We start from the raw sequence: 24,531 nt of genomic DNA on the forward strand, positions 1-24,531 counted from the left end.
AATATTTGAGACCTGTGCTGTCTGGATGAAAGGCCGCCACCCCAGGTATGTGGCTGACACCTATTCCCATGGCAGGCCTACATGGCTCTCCTTTCCTATTCGCCCCTTCCCACATATCCTGTAATAGACACACAGGAAGGACCTTCAGAGAGCATCTCACGGTTGTCAGATAGGGAAACAGAGGCAGCTGTGGATGTCTTGTAAGGACTGCTATAGCTGCAGCTACACACTGCAGTACCATACATAGCTGGTGTGCAGCCACCTGGAAACGTTGTTTGTTGACCTTCTCTGGCTCTTAACATATATCCTGCTACCAGGCTATCTTAGCTCCCAGCCCCTGGCTTAGACAGTCTAATCCAGACACTCTTCTCTGCTTCCTCCAAAGCTTCCTCCAGCTCTGTCCCCTGAGGACTGCCAGGCAGAAGCTCTGCAGAAGTTCCTGCCACAATCTATACCCACCTCACTCTGCCTGCTAAGCCTGTGTCCAGCTGAAACCCACATGGCTGGAAGCCACACAGAATCCAACACCTCTATGGAAGGACTTTCAATTTTAAGGCAGGGTCTCAAGAACCCCATAGTGACTTCAACTTCTGATCCTTCAACCCTCAAGTGCTAGAATTACAGACATTGCTGGTGTACATGGAGCTAGGCACTGAGCCTAGGGCTTTGTGGATGCAAAACACTCGCTCTGCCTCTGAGTCCACTCTCAGCCCTAGGAAAGGAAATCTAGATAACCTCAACCCTTGCTCTGCCTGGCAAGAACACTCAATAGTTCCCAGGTCGCCTGCCTCAAATGTGAGTGTGCCTACAGGTGGCTGGGCTGTGCGCTCCAGTTAGTGGTTCAGACTTTTGCACAGGAGACTGTGTGGTGGTTCTTCTTGGATGTCAACTTAACTATATCTGGAATGAACTAAAACCCACACGACTGGACACATCTGTGAGAGAGTTTCTTTTTTCTTAGTTAAAATATTAAAGTGGGAAGACTCACTTCTAATCTGGATCTTTGAGATGGGAAGACCCACCTTTAATCTGGACCACACTTTCTGCTGGAAGCCTATAAAAAGGACACGAGAGAAGGAATCTATCTATCTGTCTGTCTATCTATCTATCTATCTATCTATCTATCTACCTATCTATCTATGTCTATCTCTATCTCTGCTTGCTCTTGCCCTTGCTAGCAAGTCCATTCCTTCACTGGCATTAGAGTCAACTTCTTCTAGATTCCAGTGTCTACAAAAAGTCCATCTGAGACATCCAGCTTCATGGACTGAGCAACTACTGGATCCTTGGACCTTCCATACATAGGCAGTCATTGGATTAGCTGGACCACAGTCTCTAAGTCATTCTAATAAACACCCTCTTCCCTCTTCCTCCTTTCTCTCTCCCTCCCTCTCCCCACATACACACACAGACACACACACAGACACACACAGACACACACAGACACACACACACACACACACAGAGAGAGAGAGAGAGAGAGAGAGAGAGAGAGAGAGAGAGAGGATTCATTGTGTAATATGTAAGTTCTGGTACTCTAGATAACCCTGAATAAAACACTGAGGAATGGAATTTGTAAACAGACCTCCCTGGAGCCCTGGCAAGAGTGGGTTTGGGAACCACTGGGGCATCAGCCTAGAATGTGAGCACTGGAGATGTACTGTGTCGCTTGTTTCAATTTCCTTATCTGTAAAATGTTCTTATTTGAGAAAAAGGGCAGCATCAACTGTCTATCATAATTTGTGTTTCTGTAAGGGCCTACCACAGACATAATGAGCAGGAATTGTATGGCTGTGGTTCTGGAAGCTGGGACAGTGACGTGGGCAGAACTCACTCATTCTCGTGATAACATCATTAACTCAGAGTCCTGTGACCTCATTGTCTCACCCATGTACCTTGGACCCTGTTACACTCGGGGGAGGGCTTTCTCTAGCCCATGAACTTCGGGGCACATATCCAAACCATAGCACCTACCTACCTACTTGCAGATAAGGAAGATCAAATAAATTACTGGGTATTGTATGTGGTAATGTGTGACAAATGGTAGGACTTGGCAAGGCTGTCTTCAGGAGGATGGGCATTTCTGAAAGATTATTTCCACTAGGCAGAAAATCCCCTAAGGGGAGAGGCAAAGCCTGCTCTTTCCTCCCCATGCCTAGGTCACTAGAGTTTCTGACACAGAGGACAGAGGTGCTGTTCCCCAAAACACCTCTACCTCCATTCCATGCCCCAACCATTACCAGGCAACAGGATAAAAGGGGGCTCCCCCACCCCCTTCTGGGATCACAAACCCTTCCTCTTCCCACAACAGAGAGCCAAGAAAGCTCCCTCTTCTCCTCTCAGGAATATGTCTGCCCCACCCTTACCCATCAAGCACCTTCCCAAAAGATTTTTTTCTGCCAGGGGCCTGGAAGTCAGGACGAACACACACACACACACACACACATACACACACACACACACACACACAGAGAGAGAGAGAGAGAGAGAGAGAGAGAGAGAGAGAGAGAGAGGTCTTCCATGAAGACTATCTAGTAACTCTAAGCTGGTGCAAGTAAGGAAGAAGAAATGTTAGTGCAAGGTCACATATGCCCCACTTCTATGGCCAGCCCAGGCTCCCTAGCTTCTGGAAGCCTTTCCACACCCTGCCTTATCCCATACGGGCAGCACCCAGCTCTATCTGCCCCTCCCAGATCACCTGCCTTAACACAACCTGAGTTGGGGGGGGTTCCAGGAGTCTCAGGTTTAGCAGCATACCCTAGAGAGAGGGTACCTCACATTATTCCAGGGTCTACCTGTGGCCCAGACACATCAGTGGGCACTTTTTCCTCAGCAAACTCCAGAGATCCTATGCCCACTCCGAGGATTGCAGAATGGGGCAGTCTCTATTTTTTAGTTTCTTTAAAAGAAACCAGGCATCTGAGTGTGGTGGTACACACCTGTAAGATGGAGGGAGACCCTGTCTCTAAGTCAATAAATAAATAATGATAGTGAAATCAGGACCGTTCTTTAGATCTCAGGTTAGAGGAGACTTCCTTGAACTTTGAGAAAGGAGATAGAGCAAACACATAGAACGCAAAGACGGAAGGAGGCCTTTCAATACATCCACAGCCTGGATGCTGCCGTCCACATGTTGTCTCTGCTGTTGAGGAGGAAGGCTCTGGGCTCCAGTCCTCAATCCTGGAACGTGAGAATCCTGAGGAGCCTTACAGAAGTGGGGCGTGCTCCTGAAGTCCTAACTACTACTCAGGAAGGTACAGTAAAATGACTTGAATCCCGGGGTTCCAGAGCAGCCTGGGCAGCACAGCAGAGCCCATCTCAAAAGCAAGGCCAACAGGTTGTGGGAAGCCAGGCCTTGGCCCACTCTGATGGGGCTGCACACACCGCACAGGCACCCATGGATCCCCAGACACCCTAGGATCCTGGTGAGTTCCTATCACATCACCTCAGCCTGGTTGGAGTACTAACAGGCCCCGGTTGGTGGAATCCCCTGAGCCTGTGAAGGAAAAGTCTACAGGAACCCCACTGATGGCAGGTGGGACAGGAACAGAGCAGCTACACCCCCTCAGGAGGACGTCAGATGGTGACTAATTGACTTTTCTAGGCCATCATCACCAATGCTAAAGGAATATTCCACTTTTAAAATAAATGTAAAGAAAAAATCCAAAGTGAGCTCTCCCTAGATAACCCTTTCCCAAAGGAAGACATGACAACCCACATGTGACCCTTGGGGGAGCATCTACCTTGAGGACCTGCCCTTGCCGGGGTTGTTCCTCAAGCCCGGGCAATATGGTAAGGTCTTCCCAGCTTTGCACTCCAGGGCACAGGGGTACCAACAGATGGTGCCATCCGTCTTGTTCGGGCACAAAGGGGACTGGGAAGAGCTAACCTCAGACAAGACAGGAAGGGTGGCTCTCAAGGTGCACACCCTGTTGTCACTGTGCCCCCCCACCCCATCACCGAATTTACTAAGTCTTTGCCACACACACATATGGGGGTGGGGGGAGGCAAAGCCATGTAATCCCTTATTTTCCATGATCTGTAAAGTAAACCATAAAGAAACAGTGCTGGAATAACGCTGCTAGCTGCCTGCTGTGTGACCCTGGCGAAGTCAGCCCTGCATCTGATGAGTGTTCTATGAGCATCTACTATATAGATAACCCTAGGCTATAATGGGAGAGAGACAGAAACTAATAAACATGGCCAAGGAAGGTGAGGCCAAGGTATGTGTATAAACAGGACCAAGAGAAGGGAAGAACTAATGTCAACCAATAGGCGTTTGTCAGCAGCTAAAAGACTTGGACTTCCAGGAGGCCAAGTGAGGTTCCCTGCTTGCTGAGACTTACTCAAAATTCATTTTCTAACTATTCTTGTAGATATTACAGCACCAGGCTCAGCCATTTATCCAGCCACACTTGGGGTTAATTGCTGGTGATAAGAGCAACATAAATAAACCAAACCACAGCCTCGCCAGGCAACATTTTAAACACCAACCCCCAAGCAAGTTTTCCTCCCCTGCTTCATGCCTGCAGTCATTTTTAGTGGCCATCACTCTTTACCGAATCACCACAATAAACCCTTTAGATCTAAACAATTTGCCTTTCAATATAGCCATAAAGCAGACGCCCCTGTCATCTCCATGACCCCTCTGCTGACAGGGGAGGCTCAGGGCTCAAGTCTTCAATCTTGAAGCATGTTAGAATCCCCAAGAGCATCACAAAACACTGCTGCCAGGCTGCAGGGAGCTTAGTCACAGAGCTGGCACTGTGTATGCAAGAAACCTGTGGTTTTATACTCACACCACAGGATCCTAGGGTTAGGTAGAAACTTGTAGGTGTGTCTCATCTCCCAGAACCTTAAGTTCTGATAGATTCTTTGAGGTTAACCCACTCAGCCAGCCTAAACCTCAGCCCCAGTCACTTACAGTAAAAATGCAAGCAGACACTTATATTATCACACATGCCGATAAACTATAAGGAAGTTTGTAATGCGCTCCAGCGATGGCTATTCCATAGGAATGCAATGAAAAGAACAAATCCTGCCTGGTGGGAGTGGCACACACCTTTGATCCCAGCACTTGGGAGGCAGAGGCAGGTGGATCACAGTGAGTTCAAGGCCAGCCTGGTCTACAAACTGAGTTCCAGAATAGCCAGGATTGTTACACAGAGAAACCCTGTCTAGAAAAACTATTAAAAAAGAAAGAAAAAAGGGAATCCTTTTGGAAGTTGTGTAGTGATCCCTGCTCATATTGGTACTGGGGGTAGGTAGGGAGGTACTGGTCCAGGGAGGGGGCCCTTTCTGTCAAAGTCAGAACTCATGGACCCTGGGAATAGAACTTTCTGCCCATTTCCTGAGGGCTGGGTAAGTTGGGGGGGGCAGAAAATTGGTCACATATAGTGAACACGTGAATATCAAAGCAAAGAACTAGCTAAGTAGGCAGAAGAGAGTGACTGAGACCCTCCGAGATAAAATGACAAAGCAGGGCTTGGGGTGTAGCTCTGTGGTAGAGCACTTGCCTTACCTGCATGAGACTCTAGAATCTTCCCCTAGCACAGGAGTTTTTTAAAAAGACAAACTTGGGGGGCTCACAAGGCCTCAACCCTTCACAAGAAAATGAAGGAATATTGAGAGCAGGAGAAATACTCTTCCTCAGGGAAAAGCACACCAGTTGGTTGTCCAATATCAAATGATCATTTGTGAAAACATGCCTATGGGTAACACTGGGCAGACTGTGCAGGTTGTATTTATATATTTGTAAGTATATGCACATATGCATGTAACGATGACTAATTTTAAAAAAGAAACCGTAAATTTAAAAGTGAGCAAAAAGAGGGATATATGAGAGGGTTTAGGTGGGGGAGGGGAAAGGGGAAGTGATGTAATTATATTATAATCTAAAAAAAAAAGTAACTTTAAAATAAATAAATAAAAGGACAATGCACCCTACTATAGAGAAAAGTTATAGAGAAAAAGACAATGATCTTAGCCCATAGATCAGACGCTGCAGGGACGGGCCTACTCCACGTTCCCAGATGTGCTGTATCGCAGTTCAGATGTTGCAGGGACGGGCCTACTCCACACTCCAGATGCACTCTATCCAGTCTCTGCAGCCTCTGGTCTGAGATGTCAGCAGAGGCACTTCCCAGCTGGCACTATCTTCTCGGGGCTAGCCAGGAGCCCAATGGCTCCCGTCCACGCAGCATGGTGAAATGCTTACAGGAAAGAGACTTGGCCAGAGAAGGACTAGGGACTAGGGCAAGTTCTGTGAACACACAGCTTTCCCATCTCGAAAAGAAAATGTGGCAATAAAACCTTGAGCATGGACCCGGCAGGAGTCACTTCCACGTGACCCCGCTTCGGGGCAGACTGTACTCCCCAGAGTCGTTGGGTAACACAAACCAGACCTAATGGTAGGGGGATAGAGACAACAATAACAAAACCAGAAGAAAACTCAAAGTTGGGTGAGTGGAGAGGTGAGGGTGAGTATGGGAGGAACTGGGGTGGGGGGGCGTGGTTAAATATGATCATAATATATTGTATGAAATTCTCAAAGAATTAATAAAAATATTAACTTTTAAAGACTCATTTTCCTGCCAGGCAGTGGTGGCGCACGCCTTTAATCCCCACACTCTGGAGGCAGAGAACTCACAGAGTGAGTTCTAGGCCAGCCTGAGCTACAGAGCGAGTAGCTCTGTAAATTTAAACTATATTTTCTATATAGCTCTCCTATATAGCCAGGGCTATATAGAAAAACAACAACAACAACAAAAAAAAAACAAAAAAACAAAAATAAAGACTCATTCTCCTTCTAGTCTTCTTGAGAAGTAACTCAGGGATGGTTTGCAGCAGAATGTCCTATAGGACATCAAGGGCACTTTAGAGGACATTGGCAGCTTTGGGAGCTGAGTTTTAAAGACTTCCTCCGAGTGCTCCCCTAGTGAGAGGTGAACTGTGTAACTATAAGATGCCACCCTAGGGCTGGAGAGATGGCTCAGAGGTTAAGAGCACCGACTACTCTTCCAGAGGTCCTGAATTCAATTCCCAGCAACCACATGGTGGCTCACAACCATCCGTTATGAGATCTGGTGCCCTCTTCTGTGTGCAGATATACATGGAAGCAGAATGTTGTATACATAATAAATAAATAAAATCTTTAAAAAAAAAAAAAAAGATGCCGCTCTATAGAAACTCCATGCTTGACTGCCTGGCTATACCAGGAGGCAGTCCTGAGGTACCTGTGACAACCTCCCTCCTCTCTCCTGACTCAACTTAAGCTAACAGAAGACTAGCTCTGAGGCAACCTCACCCCAGAACTAAGTGATTCCAGAAGCACTTTTGACTTTCCTTCAGGTCCCAGTGTCTCTTCATTACGAATAAACCATCAGGATCTCCCCAAAGGTGAATGGCAGAATGCAGGCTCAGGAAGTGACAACTGTTAGTGCCCGTCTGCATCAGACACCAGGAGGAAAGGAAGACATTACAAATAAACAACAACAAAATGCACTCCAACACCGAGCTGAAGCAACTGCCTAGATGCAGCTGTGCCTTCTACAGCTTCAGAAGCACCACAGAGGGCCAGCCCTGGGGCCAACTGTGAACAGACCTGGCTTCATGCACAAAATCTGGATGTGCGCAGTGCCTAAGCCAAAGAATTGTAGCCTGAATGAGGCCACTTTGCCTCTGAGCCTCTATCCCAGAGCACCCTCACACACACTAACTTTCAGGGCCATAGAACATGAGGACAGTAATGTCATCAGGGAAGAAAACAGACTGAAGAAAAGCAAGATGACTCCCCAGAGCTGTCACACTCAACCAGGGCTGTCAATGCCTCAGGACTGCCAGGAGAAGCAGACATCTGGGAAATGCCAGTTACATGGAGAAGTAGTTGAGCCATCTGGAATGCTGAAGCCACCGTCTAGACCACATCTCAACCCCAGGAACACCTTGTTTCAGCCCTGGAGTTTAATAAAAACGGGCTGGGTGGGTCTTAGTGTATAGGTGTATTGTCGAAACTCTCTAGAGAATTCCAAGTGCAAACAGGCAGAAAATCCCTAACCTTGACCCTCCTTCACCTTAGGCCTATATGACCAAACAGAGACAATAGACCACACAGGAAGACACAGGCACCATCTAAAGCACCTTGACCCAGATGGTCCATTATTTGACACCGAGTCCTCCCTAGCAAGTGCCACATCTCACTCCTTTGGGCACATGTCCTCTGCCATGTCACACACATGTCAGTGAGTAAGCACCACACTGAAGGTTAGCTGCCTGTGTGGCCGTCTAGACAGTCGTCAGATTGAGCAGGCTGGGTGTTCAATGCACCTCAGCAGGCAAGGTCCCCTCAGACACCAAGAAGAAACAGACCACAGAGTTAGCTACTGGCTACATCATGTCACAGCCTGGCCAGCAGGCCTTCTAGTCAACATGGATTTCTGTCAGATCCACACTAGAACAGAACAAAAACACCTAAATCAAGGATTCTCATTTCTTAAAAAAAAAAAAGAAAGAAAGAAAGAAAGAAAAGAAAAGAAAAAAGTGGTTTTGAGTAATAGGTTTATCACAATCTTGTAACAAAAACATAGTAATTTGGAGAGAGGTCAGAGGTTAGCCAGAGTGCACACATAAAGCTAAAAATGTTTAAGTAACAACTAAACAAATACATGTCTCCCTAAAAAACATTATTTCAAATTTCACATCATCCCCCTAGTCTTGCCAGCAATCTATCAGTAATGAACATGCCACCGAGCGGGAGTGAGGAGCCAGAGGAAAGCCCACGACTGTGCTGTCTGCCACCCAGTTCTGCACCTGGTGCTTCTGTACCCCCAGCATGCAGCCTCCTGATCCCTAGTGTTCTAATCAAACTGGGTTAAAGCCATGGTTTACCCACTGTTAGCAAAAAGACCCCAAGGTGAGGATTTGACTGGAGGTAGTTTACCGGGGAGGTGACCCCAGCAGGCAACAGAAGAGGTGATAGATTACAACCTGGAAAGAATAAAGCAACCAGGAAGAGCAGGGAAAAGGCGCTCATCACCTGAATAGCTTTAGAGATAAACCCCCACAGAGAACTCTGAGAAACTGGCAGAACCCAAGCACCCCAAAAAGACTATCCCACTCCCAGGGCAAGAAAGGTACTCCGATGGTCTGGGCACTTCAGGCCTGCCCTCCCAGTAGGCCCCAAGGTTCAAGACCCTCAGGGACTAGGAGCTAGAAGTCCAGCAGGCAGAAACCAAAGGCACATGCCCAAGAGCATTCAGTCAGGGGACAGGCCATCCGCTAAGCTGCTTTGTGACCTTGTAGGAAGTTAGTGGGTTGCTCTTCTGCCAGTTTCTGCAGTGGGTGATGGTGGGTGGGGGTGGGGTAGGGGCTCTTCCTCTTTGGGTTAACATTAAGATTAAATGAGGTAGGGTGTACAAGAAGGTTCAGCGGTTACAAGCGCTTGCTGCAAATGCCTGATGGCCTGAGCTGGATCCCTGGAACCCATGGTGGAAGGAGAGAGCCTGCTCCCAAAAGCTGTCTTCTGATCTCTGCATGTGTGCCACAGCATGTGCGCTTAGCATACATAATAATAAAGGCTTACAGGACGGCCAGGGCTACACAGAGAAACCCTGGGGTCGGGGGACTAATAATAATAATGTTTTTTCAAAGAAAAAGCCCCGAGACAAGAAGAGATTAATGAAGTTATAAACCGGACATGATATGTAGGTTTATAATCCCAGGATCTAGAAGGCTGAGATTTAGGATGACCGGCTCACGTTTGAGGCCAGCCTGGGCTATCTATTGTATTCAAGGTGAAGATAAATAAATAAAATAATTTAAATAAATAAATAAATAAATAAATAAATAAAATAATTACTCCTTGCACACGGTGCTTTAGCCAGCACCCAGGGTGGAGTAGACCCAGTACCTATTCATTGCTTAGGATCAGTCCTTCATGAGATCCCTTCTTTTGGGGAGCAGGGATAGGAGAAGGAGGAGACGCAATTAGGAGAAGGATCATCCAGAATGGCTGTGACTCCTGCTCCATGGGCAGCTAGCACTCAGTGCTGAAGCAAATGTTCTAGAAACACATTTAACAGAGCCCAAGCCTTCCAAAGCATTATCGTGCAGAAGCCCAACCTACTCTCAGCCTAATGCCAGCAGACAACCCCTAAAAGAAGCCAAAGCTAGATGAAGGAGATATCTCCCTGGCCTGGTCCAGCCCCATCACTTTATTTCATATAGGATTTCTGACCCAGATGGAAAATGAGACTTGAAAGTAGGCAGCCAGCCAGTGCAGCCTGGGCAATCTCCTTCTAAGGGAGGCAAGCTGCCAAGCACATGCTTGGAGACATGCCTCAACATGGTGTCCTTGGTAGGTCTATCCCAGAGGCAGGGGACTGGACAGAAGAGCAAGTCCTGAGAGAGCTGAAGTGAGGCTCCCCTGTTTCATATTCCTTGAAAAAACCGGGGTCAAATACATCTAATAAAGACTTCATACAATATCCCCTTCTTGGCAACTTTTTATACACATTAATAGATTAAAAGCTTTTAAACTTGGGAATTCTGTTCAACCCAGTATAGCTGTCCCTCAACGTCTCTGGAGGACTGGTTCCTGGACCCACCTCAAACACCCATATCTGAAGGTGTTCAAGCCCCTTATATAAGAGATAGCATGAGATTTACATATAACCCACACATCCGCCCATGCATTACACCACTTCTGGGTTCCTTGTGTCACCTAATGCAATGGAAATGCCGTGTGGAGTTATTATTAGGGAATAGTGACAAGAAAATGAAGTCTGTGCATGTTCAGTGCAGACTCACATATTTCCAGTACTTGGACCCACAGATGTAGAACTACAGGCCCAGAAGGCTGGCCATACTTCCCAAACTTATTTGACACAGGCTGTATGCGTACCTATGAAACACTGGTTAATGTCACTCTCAGGAATACACTTAATGTGAGGCTCTGGGCTAAAGGCTGTCCTGGGAGAATGGGAACCAGGTGAACCAAGCCACAGCCAACCCTTCAGCCTAGCACAGTGCCTGGGTCACAGGCGGCACCAATGACAAATGGTTATCAGAGTGAATGACAAAAGCAGAGAGGATGGCTGCGTGATGATTTCCCAATCTGTGAAGAAGTATAGTACCAGCAGCGCCAGGCGGCAGCCCCGTCTCTAAAGCACGCATTTTAAATTGCTGCAGGAGGGTTTTGGAAGCCCTACTCAGAGTTTAGGATTACAACCCACCAAAATAGGCTTCCAAGCCGAGCGGCTGGCTTCCTTCTGTGGAGGTGTTGGTCTAGCACTTCAGCGAAGCCTAGAGTCGGCGTGCAGACATCCACCCACCCCACCAACCATTCATTCATTTCATTTGTTCATTCAGACTATCACTGAGCACCTACTACGCATGTAGTGTTGGTAGACATGAGGCCTGGAGCCCCCAGGACCCTTCTGAAAGTACAGCTATACTGCAGTGAGCTCAGTGACAATACCTGATGCCCAGGGAGCCCTAAGAAGGCTAGCAAGTCAGAAGCCTCAGCCCCAGAGCAGCACTGTGTAAACCCCCAGAGCAAGAGGTGGTTGGGGTGGGGGTGGCATTTCACGCTGACACACGAGGCTGGCCTAGAGAACAAAGCCCCTTCTGTCTCCTTATGTTTTGTTTGTCTCCCCCTCGCCTGTGACTATGTCCCATTGTTCAGAGACAACCCTGCCCCCACGCTCAAGTCCTTCCTCCCCCCAGACTAGCAGCACCAATCTCTTATTGCTTTTCCCTAAATCCTACCTCCCTCCTTCAAACCACCTCCTAATTCCCTAATCCCTTCCTATCCTCTGTCCTCTTTCTCCAGTGTTTCCCATTCCTCAGAGAAAGGGCTGAGCAAAGCCTGAGACAAACCTAGTCCCTCCCCCTTTCTACTACCCTTACCCCATTACAGTGGCTACAGATGGACACCACTCTGCTCGAGTTTCAACAAGGGTCATGCACTATGATCTGTGCATGGTTTGTGGATCCCCTAAGGATCCACAGTGATTAAAGGGTTGCTCCCCAGGGGGACAATGATTAGGAGTAGGGGAGCCTTTGAGAAGTAAGCCCCTGCAGGGGTTCCTAAGGTCACCAGGGGTGTGAGCATGACTTCCTGGCAGTTCTGTGTGACTCCATAGTAGTTTTTACAAGAGGGTTTGTTGTTGTTGTTCTGTTTTGTCTTATTTTCCCTGCCAGGGTCTCTGTAGCCCAGGCTGGCCTCAGTAGTTGAGGTTGGCCTTGAACTTCTGAGCCTCCTGCAATATTAAGACAGAGGCTGCTTTGCCCAGTTTATATCCCTGGCCCAAGAGGGTTGTAATAAAAGCCTCCTCCAGCTTTCTCTGCTACTGGTTCAAGAAGTGAGCATGTGGTCCTACACAGGTTCCCGCCTCTGCTACTCATTAAGCTGTAACACAACTCTCAATAGAAATGAGCCAACACAGGCACTGTGCCCTCGAGGCTCCAAAACTTTAGTAAATAAACCTTTCCTTATAACTAAAAGTTAACTACCGAGGCCTCTTGTTGGAATGATGAGAAATGAAATACTATACTGGGAAGAGCGTGATGAAGGGGTATACAGAGAACTCCAGGAGACAGCTATGCTGCAGGGCACACTGAGCCACAGAATCTTAAGGCTGAGTGTAACTAGAGAGAGAGCTCCTCTTGGCTCCCAACTGTGAGAATTGGCCATTAAGACTACCAGGAAAGCTTGGAACACTAAATCCAAACTGTTTTAAAATAATAGTAAGTCCAGGCTGGGGGATTCATTGAGTATAGCCCCCATTAACACGCTCAAGGCTCTGTATTTGATCCTTAGCACCAAAACAATAAAAATAAAAACAAACTATCTCTGACCTCCACCCCAGACCCTTGGAAGTTGCACTTTCTAGCAGTACCTAGGAGTTTGCATTTTCCAAAAACTTCCCAGAGGATAATGATGAGTCTAGGTTAGGTTAGGACTCAATGATGGACTAACCTAGGCAAGCTACTTTCCTCTATAGGAAGCCTAACAGGGACTCCACTGACAGAGTGCATCTGATGTGATCGCTGCAACCCCAGTTGCCAGAAAGGTCTGGAGTCAAAATCAGTCCATTCTTTTCATCCATTTGCCCTAAAACCTAACCTTGGGAGCAACCAAAACCAGTGTTTAAGCCCCTCCTGTAAACACCAGCAAGATAACTCAGCAGCAATGGCTGGTCTAGCTCCTTTCTCCTCTGCACTGTCCTTTACTCCATCAATTGTCCCCTTCGAACTGGAGGTCTTCAGTCCTCTAAACTTTAGAATTAGACATCATACTTCAGACAAGATCTCAACCTTCCTGTGAACTGGATCTCCCATAAACGAAACCAAGATTCCTACCTGCCTTTCCCGCAGCCACATCAAAGATGAATTCGTGAAAGCTCACTGTCTGTTAACACCCAGATTTTGTTCACAGTGCTACAGAGATCTTTCCCATTTTGCAACTGGACATTGCCTTAAAGAGGGGAAAGTAAGTGTGTGTGTGTGTGTGTGTGTGTGTGTAAAACTTTGCCTTTCTAGTTCGATCCATTAAATTCTGTATTGGGGAAAGGAAATGAATGCTGATCCTGCCCTCTATGAGACAGCCTCCCCAATCTAATAAGCATGGATGAGAGAAGGACATGCCAGAGCATCACTTATATAACTACACCCTAAGGATTGATGGGAACAAGCATGGTGAAGTTCCCTGAGCAAACTTTCCATTCCCAAGACTCCTGAAAAGTAAGTGATCACATGTTGGGCCTGCCACAGAAATGAAGTTAGCTGAGGAACTATGCAGGCCTGTGGACCAGAAGTCACCCAGCTAGGAGCTGGCAAAGCCCAGGGAGACTCCTTTCTGGGGTTCCCTGCCCCACCTGCCACTCCCACATTTGGCTAGAACCATGGGGGCAGTTCCATTCATATCTCTTGGGAGAGGAGGTAGCCTGGTCTAAGCCTGGGCCACAGCCCTCGTCTCCTGCCAACTGTCATCTTTGACACAGAAACTCATGGCCAGGGCCTGTCTACACAGGACAACTTGTGAGGGTGGGAAGAGGTTGTGTCCTCTGCAAGGACAGACATGAGCTGTTCCTCAGCCCAAAGACCTGAGCTCTTACTTAGGCTGAATTGTGAAGTGAGAGCAACCCTGTAAATACTGCAGGAACATTCTGACCCTCAGCTGAGTTGTCAGTAACAGGCTCCTCCCCACTAAGACCTAGCAAAGAACCCCACCCCCAATCCAGAAGTCCGCTGGAACCCCTGTCAGGATCCACTTCTACTCCTTCCAAGTACCCTGGCCTAGCTGCCTGGAAGAGGAAAACAGAATTGAAACTAATCAGGAAATATAGCCAGCAAATGCAGCAAGCAGATCCCCCTCTACTCCAGATTTAAACTCAACCCCAACTCCAGCCTGCTTGCTTCCCTTGTGGCCAGATTGCCCTTTCACAGAAATGCAGGTGATGAAGAGGCTACTGGTGACAGACAATGCTGGGCCTGGAGAGTAAAAGTGTGTCCCCTTGCACATGACCCAGCAGCCTACTTGGGGAGGCCACGGTGACCCATCAGAAAGCCTCTGGGCCATGTTCCAGAGCAAGCAGGCAGCTTCTCAGCAGGTGTTACAGTGCTGTGGAACACACAGGCTGCAGAAGCACAGGGACAAGGGAGTAGATTGCTCAAGCCCAGCCCTAGTCTCAGTGATTAAAAGAAGAGGGGCTGCACCAGCAGGGCACTCCCTGAGGAGCTCAGGTCAATAATGATAATTTGTTATCATTAGAATAATGAGAAAGGCAAGGGCCCTTGGAAGCTAGCCCAAAACAAGCAGGTCAGCGCTGCAAGGATCTCTCCTGAAAGGCTTTCCAGCCGCCCCAGCACCAGACAGACAGACAGACAGGCAGACAAGCAGGCAGGCAGGCACACACACATATGCTTGTCCCTGGGTAGTCATGGGACTACATTCCTGACCTACAACCTCACCCACCCCTTACTTCCTTGAGGCAGACATTCACATGTGCTCAGTCACAGAACATCACCCACACAATGCCTGTGCCATTCTGATGGCTGGAACAACTGGTGACAGTTGTGGGTTCAAACAGGCACAAAAGAAGAAATGCAAGAAGCCACCAAGCTAAGCTTCTCCCAAAGGGCCCGGAAAGAAGAAAGGAAGAGGAGCTAAAGGAAGATGCAGTTCGACCAGGATGGGCATCCACATGGTAAGCTCCTGGAGGCACACACAGGGTCAGAATCTTCTCCCCAGAAGCCACACCAGGCGGGTTCAATGTGGCTGCATAATAAAAACACCCCACATTTGAACAGTGTTCCTACTTCCCAAAGAGTTTGTCCATCCACATCCCCTTCTAAGGCATCTCAGGGAGGAAGAAGGGACTATCTTTTCAGGCTCAAATGAACACCTCACCCCCACAGGTCCCAAGGACATTGTCTCCAAAATAGTCTTTGACAGCCAAGCATGGGTAATAGTTGTGGGAGCATGCTTGTTTGTGTGTGAGTGCACACAGAGGCTTTATGCAGCAGAGTGGGATACAGTCAAACAAAAATGAGGTTGCCATGGCAACAGGCTCCAGCATCATTGCAGCCTATTAACACAAGTGAGGAATGTGTTTGGCAGATGCTCGAGTGTTATTTATGGTATGGGTGTAGCAGAGGGACCTCTAACAGGCAAAGGAGGAGAAAAAACAACCTATGACGCTCCTACTGTACCCTGGTGAGGGGACGAAGCGATGACAGCAAAACACGAGCACAGGAGAGAATGAGAGGAAAGGAAAGTAAAAGAGAGGAAAGGAGAACAAGCTGCAAGGCCAAGGAAGGGATAGGTGGGCAGATATCAACAGGGGGTGCTGGACTGGATGGGGTAGAAAAAGGAACAGAGAGGGAAGGAGCAGGTGGGGAGAGAAAAAGGGCAGAAGAGGAGGGTGGCAGATCTCAGAGGAAGATTAAGAGCTAGAGACAAAGAAAGAGAAGAGAGAAGCACCAAGAGGGGCCTTTGTAACTTGGGTCTTACTTGTCACCGGAGTGAAGACCAACATATTAAGAAACCAAGCACTGATTCTCTGCCTAGAGCCAAGGACAGAGCCCGTACATCAAAGGGGCTGGGCAGAATAAAATGCATAGACCAGATCTTGCCGAGACCCCACCAGGCTCCAGGACAGAGAGCAGCCTTGCAGAAGTGAATAAATGCTCACATAATTTACTGTTAGCCTTGAGTGATCAAGACGCCATGTGGGAGACTGCCAAAGCCCAAACACTAGGACAGGCTCACTGTCAGGACCTGTCCCAGGTATGTGTCTTCATTAGGGAAAGAAACCTAAGTCACCCTCAAACATCTGCTACTTTAGTGCAATCTGAGGCAGAAGTAAATGCTGTCCCACTACTGTTTCCCCAGCGCAGTTCTTTCTCAAGAAGACAAATTCTAGATCAGGCATAATCTGAAAGGTAAATCAAGTACAAACACAAAAGATACTGTTTTTCTCAGAGGCCAAATAGAAAGAATGTTTGTATTCCCCTGTCTTGGCCCATTCCTAACAAGCTCTGCTAGACTTAGAGGAGATCAAAAAAAAAAAAAAAAAAAAAAAAAAGTTAAGTATAAATCTAACCAAAATCTTGCAGCCAAGAAAAAAGTCTAAAGACCACAGTAGGAAAAGAAGCCTGACGTGTGGATGGGTGGAGGGGGGGGGGGGAAGAGTTAGCCCAAGGAATCGTAAGGGAAAGTCCACCTGGCAGACAAGGTTGCAACAGTCTGCTCATTCTAAGAGGAGGTGGCATCACTTTAGGTTTGGTGTCTCTTTCCTTGGGTTTATCTCCATCTCCTAAGAACCTATGTTCAGATTATTGTCAGAACTCAAGTTCCCAAGTCTGGTTCTATGAACCCCTTGAGCTATCGGGAAAACCTCCACTGCCACACATGAACCAAGTGCCCTTCCTTCCAAAGAGAAGCCGTTCCCACCCTACACTGACGCAGCCCCCTTCGGAGAGCGTGGCTCCATAGCAACAGTAGTAATGTTTTTCAAACAACAACCCTGTCTCAAAAGATCTCTCGCAAGTTCAAAGCTGATCTCTAATTCCCACACACACACACCCTTTCTGATGCCAGACTGGAAAAGCTGCCGCCACCACCAACTTGACCTGGCCCACTCACTAGACCCCAACCAAGCTGCAAGAGGTGACTAAATCACCACTTAAGTATTCTGGGGAGAGGGGAGAAAGGGAGGGAGAAACAGAGTTGAATACCCCAGGACTCCAAGGAGGTCACACTGGACAGGGATCAGAGTCAATGGTACCAGAGAATAGCAGGCACTTCAACATGCCTCTGGGTCTAGTACTAACCAAGCAGAGGGGAGAAAGCCAAGTGTGGCTATGAGAGAGGATCCTCAATGAGGCTCCACACTGAGGACGCTGGGAGTGGGAGGGGCATAGTCAGTCCCATATTCTAGAAGAGAAACCTGAGACCCAGAGAGGTTGCTCCCAGTCACAGTGTCCCCTGAAGGGTAGCCAGAGCCCCTATGCCTGGTATTTCCTGTGGGTGAGGATGCATCCAGAGGGCACAGGAGAGCATCCCCAGTGTTCAACAGGATCAAAGTCTGGGGAAGAAGGTAGAATTAAGTGAAGAGAAAGAAGCAGGACAGCAGTGACAACAGAATACTGTTAAGAGGTTCTTAACAGAGATCTTAACAGAGATAGATGTCAAGACATGGGGAGGGGTGTGCGCAGTGGGGTCCCAAAGTCAAGACACTCGCCTGCCACAAGACCCCACTTGACTCTCCAACTGAGCAACGCTCAAACAAACAAGTCCAGCAGAGCTCATAGGCTGGGACAGAGAATATGCTGTGGATATCAGCGAGACTGTCTCACCCTAGGGTCAAGTCTGAGTCACCAGTTAACGGAGAATCATAAACTTAATGTCCTTCTGAGTCCACAGCTCTAGGTTTGCCTAACAAGTCCCATTAGGAATATGAAGTTCCCACAAAAGTAACATCCGGGAGTGTCCACTGGAAGAGATAATGACGTCCAGCACAGCCAGAAAGGGGGCGGCCGCCACACACACCTCAGCAGCTTCTTCTCACCTTTGCTAAAGGCAGATTTTTGGTTTGGGACACTTTGGGAAAGGAAACAAACCTATCATCCTCCTTCAAGATCTCTCCAGCTCCCAAGAGCCCAGCCTCAGGGGCAGGGTACCAGACTCCCCAAGACTGGCCAAGGGGTGTCCAGGGTCTCCCTTCCACAACTAGCTAAGAAACCCATAGTGGTTCTCAGGAAGGGGTTGGCTGCTAGAGGGCCCGCCATTTTTGTTGGGAGCCTTTTGTATACAGGGCCAGAAGTTCTGAGAGAAAAACGGGGACTCCGCGATTTCCTTCAACCCTCTTTCCTCGCTTGAATAGGCAATTGTGACTAGTTTGAAGCATGCCCTCTACCAGACCAACCACATTACAAGCCATACAAATGTGGTCCTTAGTGGATAAAGAGGCTAGGCCTGAAGGTAGGCCTGGAAGGCACATAGGCGTTGAAGCCTTGTTGCTACTCTTAACTGATATGGGTTGGAACCCTTTTCTCTAAAATCAGGTGAGGCCTGCCCAACCCTCAATCCAGTGTGGCCAGGTGGGCTCCTACCTGCTTCAGCAGAAACTGGTCCTGGGCGTTGGTGCGCAGAGAGATGGCCAGGTGGAGGGCCGACAGAAGCACCCCGCTGAGCACCGCGGCCCTCATGCGCACAGGCAGCAGCGTGTAGATGGTGTAGATGAAGAACACGGTCCACCAGATGCCCTCGGAGGCACTGCGTGGCTGCGGCAGCAACAGGCCCACTACCTGGACGGCCAGCACTACCGCAATGAGTGCATAGCAGGCCAGGCCCATGTGGTCCTGGTGGAAGGCTGCACGGTTGCAGAGCACGGCCATGATAAGGATCACGCCCACAGCAGCTGCCAACACGGCCAGGTAGGGTATCTGGAGCGGGGGCCGAGCCGCGTGGAAGGCCAGCATGACCAGGCACACGAGCACCAGCACGGCCATGAGCATGGTGAGGCTGCTCTGGTTCAGGCGGAAGAAGTAGCGCTGGTACAGCCGCTCCAGTTTGTCCGACGGGAACTTCTTAGAGCGGAATATCTGCAGCAAGGCCAGGCAGCAGGCGCCCAGCGACAGCACCGCGCCGGTCCCAGAGCCTGACCCCACCGAACTGCCGCCATCCCCGGACCCGTCTCCATCCTCGACGGTGCCAGTGCCGGGCTCCAGCTCATCGGTCGTGCGGCCCTTCCCACGACGTTCCTCCAGGCCCAGCTCCACCGAGCGGGGGCGCACCTCTGTCCCACCTGCGGCCGCCGCGGCCGCCGCCGAACCGCCGCGCCGCCCGCAGGGGGCGCCCGGGTGCTGCCCCCTCCAGCCGCACCCCGCCGCTGCCGCCGGCTGCCGCGACTGCCGTCGTCGCCACCGCGCTCCTGCCAGGCGGACTTGGAACGAAAGCTGAAGCCGAAGCCCCCAGCCAGAGGGTCATCACCGCTTAGTGGAGGGTCGTCGTCGTCGTCGCCACGCCAACGGCTGGCCAGGCGCTGCTGCTGCTGTGGGGTCACCGCCCCACCAGATCTCTTGGTAGAGCCGCGGGCAGACCCCCCGGGGGCGTGGGGGTAGCCATTGGCGCGGGAATCTGCTTCTCCCCACGCGGCGCGATGCTCCGGGCCTCCCCGGGGCGCCGGCGACGGCGACGCCGCTGTCTGTGCAGCGTAGCCCGGGGGGCTCACGCTTTTGGAGCCGGACATCCCCCCGTCGGCCTCGTCGTCTTCTTCCTCTTCCCCCGGGGGCCGGGCCGGGGGTCCCCAAGGAGAGGGCGGACGGCCAAGCAGGGGGACCAGACTAGGGTCACACGTCGAGGGAGGCCCAGGGCCTTGAGCAGCAGCGGGACATCGTGGCACCCCCGTCCTGAGCGGTGGAGGACAACGAGAAGGCTAGCGGGGAGACAGCGCAGCCCCGAGGTGAGAAGTAGCTGCGAATCAGAGTCTAGAGTCCCAGGTCCGAGACGGAGTTGGCTCCGAGCGGGGGCAGCGGGGACAGCTCCGGCTGCTGCGCGCTGCGCAGAGACGTTCGGACTCCTGGCTCGCGTCGAGCTCGACGAGGGCCGAGAGTTGCGGATCAGGCGGGACGGAGAGGTGTCCTTGCGGGCGGCGCCTCTCCGAAGCTGGCAGTTCCCGGGCGCGGCGCTCTCCGCTTCTGCTTAAGCGGAGCGCAGCGGCTTTCCCGGCGAGGTGGCGGCGAGGGCGGCTCGGCAGGGGTCCCGGCACGGAGACTCAGCGGGTGCCCTTTGCTCGCGGCGCACTGGGAGCGACTGGGAGGTGCAGGCTCCTGCCAGCATTATTTTCTTACGAGGGGTGGGGAGGTGGGATGGGGGGTGGAGAGGACGGGGGAGGGGGCGGCGGGCGGAGCAAGAGCTCTCGAGCCCTGGGGAGGAGGGTCCTGGAGCCAGGGGGGGCCGTCGCCCGCATCCCCCACCTCTGGCTGCGCGAGTGGGAGCGTGGCCCCCGCGAAAGGCGAGCCGAGCCTCCGGCGCGTCCGCGCAGGGGGCGGGGGCGAGGACCGGCTCCTGCGCTGCGGCCCTTCCCCTCTCGCCTCCTCCCGTCCCCCAGACCCAGCAGGCTGGCCCGCACCCTCCGGTCCAGAGGGCTGAGTCGCTGGCTCCGCAAGCCCCCGGTTCCTCGCTGCCGGCGGCGGGCCCACCGTGGCCGGGCGCAGAACCACTACGCGGAGGGCGGAATCCGGCGCAGCGCCGCCGCCGTTCTGCCCCAACGCAGGCGGGCTTCTCCCGGGGACCACGGCATCCAGCGATGGAGGGCTGCGGCTCAACAGCAGCCGGCCGACAGGGGCCGGCCAAAGAGCCGCGGCGCCCCCGGGGCGCTCCCGAGGGGGCCGCGGGAGCCCGGCTCCGGGCGCGCCATGCACGCCTCGGGCCCTGCGCCGCTCCGGCCGCTCGCGCCGCTCCTCCCTCCTCGCCCGCTCGCCGCCGCCGCCGCCGCCGCCGCCGCCGGAGCGCCCTCCGCATCCCCTCCTCCCGCCGCCTCCCCGCCCCCCGCGCCGCTCGGGCCTCGGCTCACAGCAACGTGCGGCCGCCTCCGCCCTCTGCCCTGCCTCGCCCCGGGCCCTGGCCCCGGCGCCCCGCGGGCATACTCAGGCCCGGTTCGGGGTCCTTAGGGACCCCGTTCCCCTTCCTCATCTAAAATTTTCACTACTCCCCTCCCTCCCTGATGCCTGGAGCCGGGTCAACCAGCGGATCCCTCGTCGGACCTGGGTAGCTGGCGATCCACCCCCGGCCGGGTCCTGCGCCCCCAGTCCTATCTCCCCTCTTTTTATTACCCTTTTCTCCCCCACCCCCATTCAGCCCAACTTCAGCTACGGTGCTGCCCCCCCCCCCTTTCTCTGGTCCGGCTCTATTGGCCGCTTCCAGAGCTGTCAGACTCGAGTCCGGTGCTCTTATTGGGCGATTCTGTGGCCCGGCGACGGTGCCAAAGGAGGGCGCGCCGGGTGGGGGGCGCCCGGGCTGCTACTGCCACAAGGAACTGGAGACTAGAGTCCCTCGAGAGGTCGGAGGGACCCAGAGCCAGACCCGGAAATGAACTGGGGAGATGCAGAGACCGAGGATCTCTGAGGCACAGGAAATCAGCGAGGGAAAAGATGGAGTTGCTGGCAGTGGGTGAGGCCGACGCAGCCAGGGTGGGGCGGACAGGACTGCTTTAGAGCATAGTTACTAAGAGGAAACACCACTGACATCTGTGGGAATACCTGGCGTTTCCAAGGAGCTCTTTGCCTGTTCGTGCCTTTTAAACCTCATTTGGTTCTAGTCACACCCCTGGGCTGTAGGGCCTGTGTAGTTATTTTCTGTTTGTAAATGTGGAAACTGAGGCTCCGAAAACTTAACCAACTTGTCTTCTAACCTGAAATCCTAAGATCTTTTCTTCCATGCTACGCAGCCTCCCACACCCACGAAGATATTCCCAGGAAGAGTGCTCATGGGTAAGGTAGAGTCTCCTTGCCAGTCAGGAAAGCAAAAATGACGCTTCTGGGGGCCCTGGACAAAGGCAAGGGTAGGCAAGATGATAGAGCTGAGAACACGATCTGGGTCTGTCTGGGGATGTGCCTCTTCACCTTCCTTTTCCCCCAAGCTGTCCTGCTGGAGCTCTGGCGATCTCTCATGGGGAGGGTGAACCATATGCCTTCAGCCCCTTCATCCTTCCGCCCTCCTCCAAAGTTGACTGGGAGCCTAGAGGTCTGAGAGAGCTTCCTCTACTGGCCATCTCTTTGCTGACTAGAAGATGAACCTTTCCAGAACTACAAATCGGGAGGAGAAAAAAAAAAAAATTCCAGGAGATCTGAGTAAACTGGGTCTTGAGTAATCACCAGCGTTTTAGTAATCTGTGATTAGTTAAATGGTACAGAAGCAACACGGACTTAGCCAACAAAACCCTAGTGCGTTGGAAATATGCAAAGCACCGTGCGGGATGCTACCAGGAAAAGATGACCAGGCTGGGCCTGGAACTTATATTCAGGGAGAGAACTGAGCTGGCCAGCGCCTCTAGCTTAGCCGGGTTCAGTATTCCAAGAGCCTGTCAGTGGGAGAGGAGGGACGGTCAGAAGGGGGCGGGAACAACACAGCATCGTTTCCCACTGTGAGTGCCAAAAAGATTCTGAAGGTGGAATCTGGATCTAGCAGGGAAGATGGGTAGTATTTATTAAGCTTCTTAGGACTGTAGCAAAATATTCTATTGTCGGTGTCAAACGCCAATAAGACAACAAATTTAGTTGCGATCTTAATTGGCTTTGCTTTGTGATTGGTGAATGGAGTGACAGCTCGTTGTGTGTAATAGACTGAGTGATCTGATGAGCTGCGTGGAAGAGCTTTTACTTTCTAGACAGAAAATGGCTGAAGAGGCATAATCAGCACAAAGAGAGCCTGGATCATTTCAAAGAGGTGAAACCAGAGCAGACTTCTTGTCTGTCAAGGCTGGCTTGTTCCAAAAGCCCACTCCTGCATATTCTCTCTCTTCCCCCTAATTGCTGGAAGATCAAGTGAATAACTTAGCGTGGCCTGGACTGGGGCTTAAATAAGAACACCTCTATTTTGATTGGGTCTTTTGGGGCTGATTGAGTGACCTCCTGTAAATTTTATTCAACAGCACATAGCCATCTTAAAGAAAGTGTTAGTTACTCCAGCATAAAGATGAGAAAACACACTTAGGGAATGAAACCATTGTAGCAAAAATGCTATTTGAGAGACACTTGGGGCATTGTCAGCTGTGTTCACACAAACCAGGTGGACAGCAAGGTTACTGGCCAACCTTCCATCCTTAAGCCTGCTCTCATTCCTCTAGCTCTCTTTAGGTCCTCCTCCTCCTCTTCTTCCTCCTCCTCCTCTTCCAGTACTGCTAATTAAGTCTAGGACTTCTCACATAGTAGGCAAGTATTTTACCACTATCCCATTCTTTCAGTTCTGCTCAATTGAAGTAATCATTTTACAACAAAATAAGTGTATGACTGATAATGTTTCTCATGCCAATAAACATTCATTTACAAGACTCACCCTCACTGTGTAGCTAAGGCTGGCCTTGAACTTATAATCCTCCTGCCCCAGCTTTCTGAGCTCAGATGGGGGTTACAGGTGCAAACCACTACACTGGCCTAATGTTCATTTTATTGTTGGAATAGAAATATATTAAATGAGCATGTTGGAATTGGTATAACCAATACTCTACTGTTAAACATTACTCACTGTCAGAGTCGTTTATAAAATGTTTTTACTCTTGTACCATTAGGAACAATGAGCATTTTGATAGACAAATCTTTACATGCATCCTTAATTATAGCCTTGGGAGAAATTCCTACAAGTACATTTGCTCAATCAAAAGACTGAGCATAATATCCTTAAGATATTTCAGGAAACTGTCATCAGCCCTTGACTCTTTAGGTTCCAATTTTCCCTTGCCTTTGGATGTCGTGGGACCCACCCATAACTGATTCCTTTTATCTAAAACTAAGGTCATCTCCCAAGTAGCTTACTGCCTCCGTGTTCTCTCAGTCAGTGGAATGACTGGACCCAAACTCCATGAGTGGTGATCTGTCCATCTGTCTCTTCCTCCACATCCTCATTACTACCTTTGTCCAGATGGTCCCCTTCTTGCCTAGACAACTTCCAACTCACCCTCGTTTTTTGTGCTTTTTATCGGATCATTCCCCCACTGAAAACTGTGCATCCAACAGCATTCATCACCCACCACTTCCCATATCACCCAGCCCCCAGACTGCTCCACAAACCTCTGCAGACATTATCGGCTTCCCTCCACAGTCACCAGCGCCTGGGAGGAGCCCCCCTGCCACCCACACACACTTTGTAGACCAGGCTGGCCTGGAACTCACAGCGATCCACCTGCCTCTGCCTCTCGAGTGCTGAGATTAAAGGCGTGTGCCACCACCACCCAGCTAGGAAAGCCCTTGTTAATGCCCCTGTCTCTACCCCAAGGTTGGTAGGCACTCTCACCTCCTCTGCTCCCA

The 24,531-nt window shown here is 50.7% G+C and overlaps 1 protein-coding gene across 1 annotated transcript in view; it reads right to left on the minus strand.

The window, feature by feature from the left end:
- The window catches only part of Adcy5 (adenylate cyclase 5), a 139,693-nt gene extending 119,936 nt beyond the window's left edge, over positions 1–19,757 (minus strand). The window contains 2 exon segments of the mRNA XM_027412774.2: positions 18,619–19,346; positions 19,349–19,757. Of these exon segments, the coding sequence (XP_027268575.1) occupies positions 18,619–19,346; positions 19,349–19,757 (1,137 nt within the window).
- Between the last annotated feature and the right edge of the window lie 4,774 nt (positions 19,758–24,531).

The sequence above is a fragment of the Cricetulus griseus genome, chromosome 4 (assembly GCF_003668045.3).
Source record: "Cricetulus griseus strain 17A/GY chromosome 4, alternate assembly CriGri-PICRH-1.0, whole genome shotgun sequence".
In the NCBI taxonomy this organism is placed as follows: domain Eukaryota; kingdom Metazoa; phylum Chordata; class Mammalia; order Rodentia; family Cricetidae; genus Cricetulus; species Cricetulus griseus.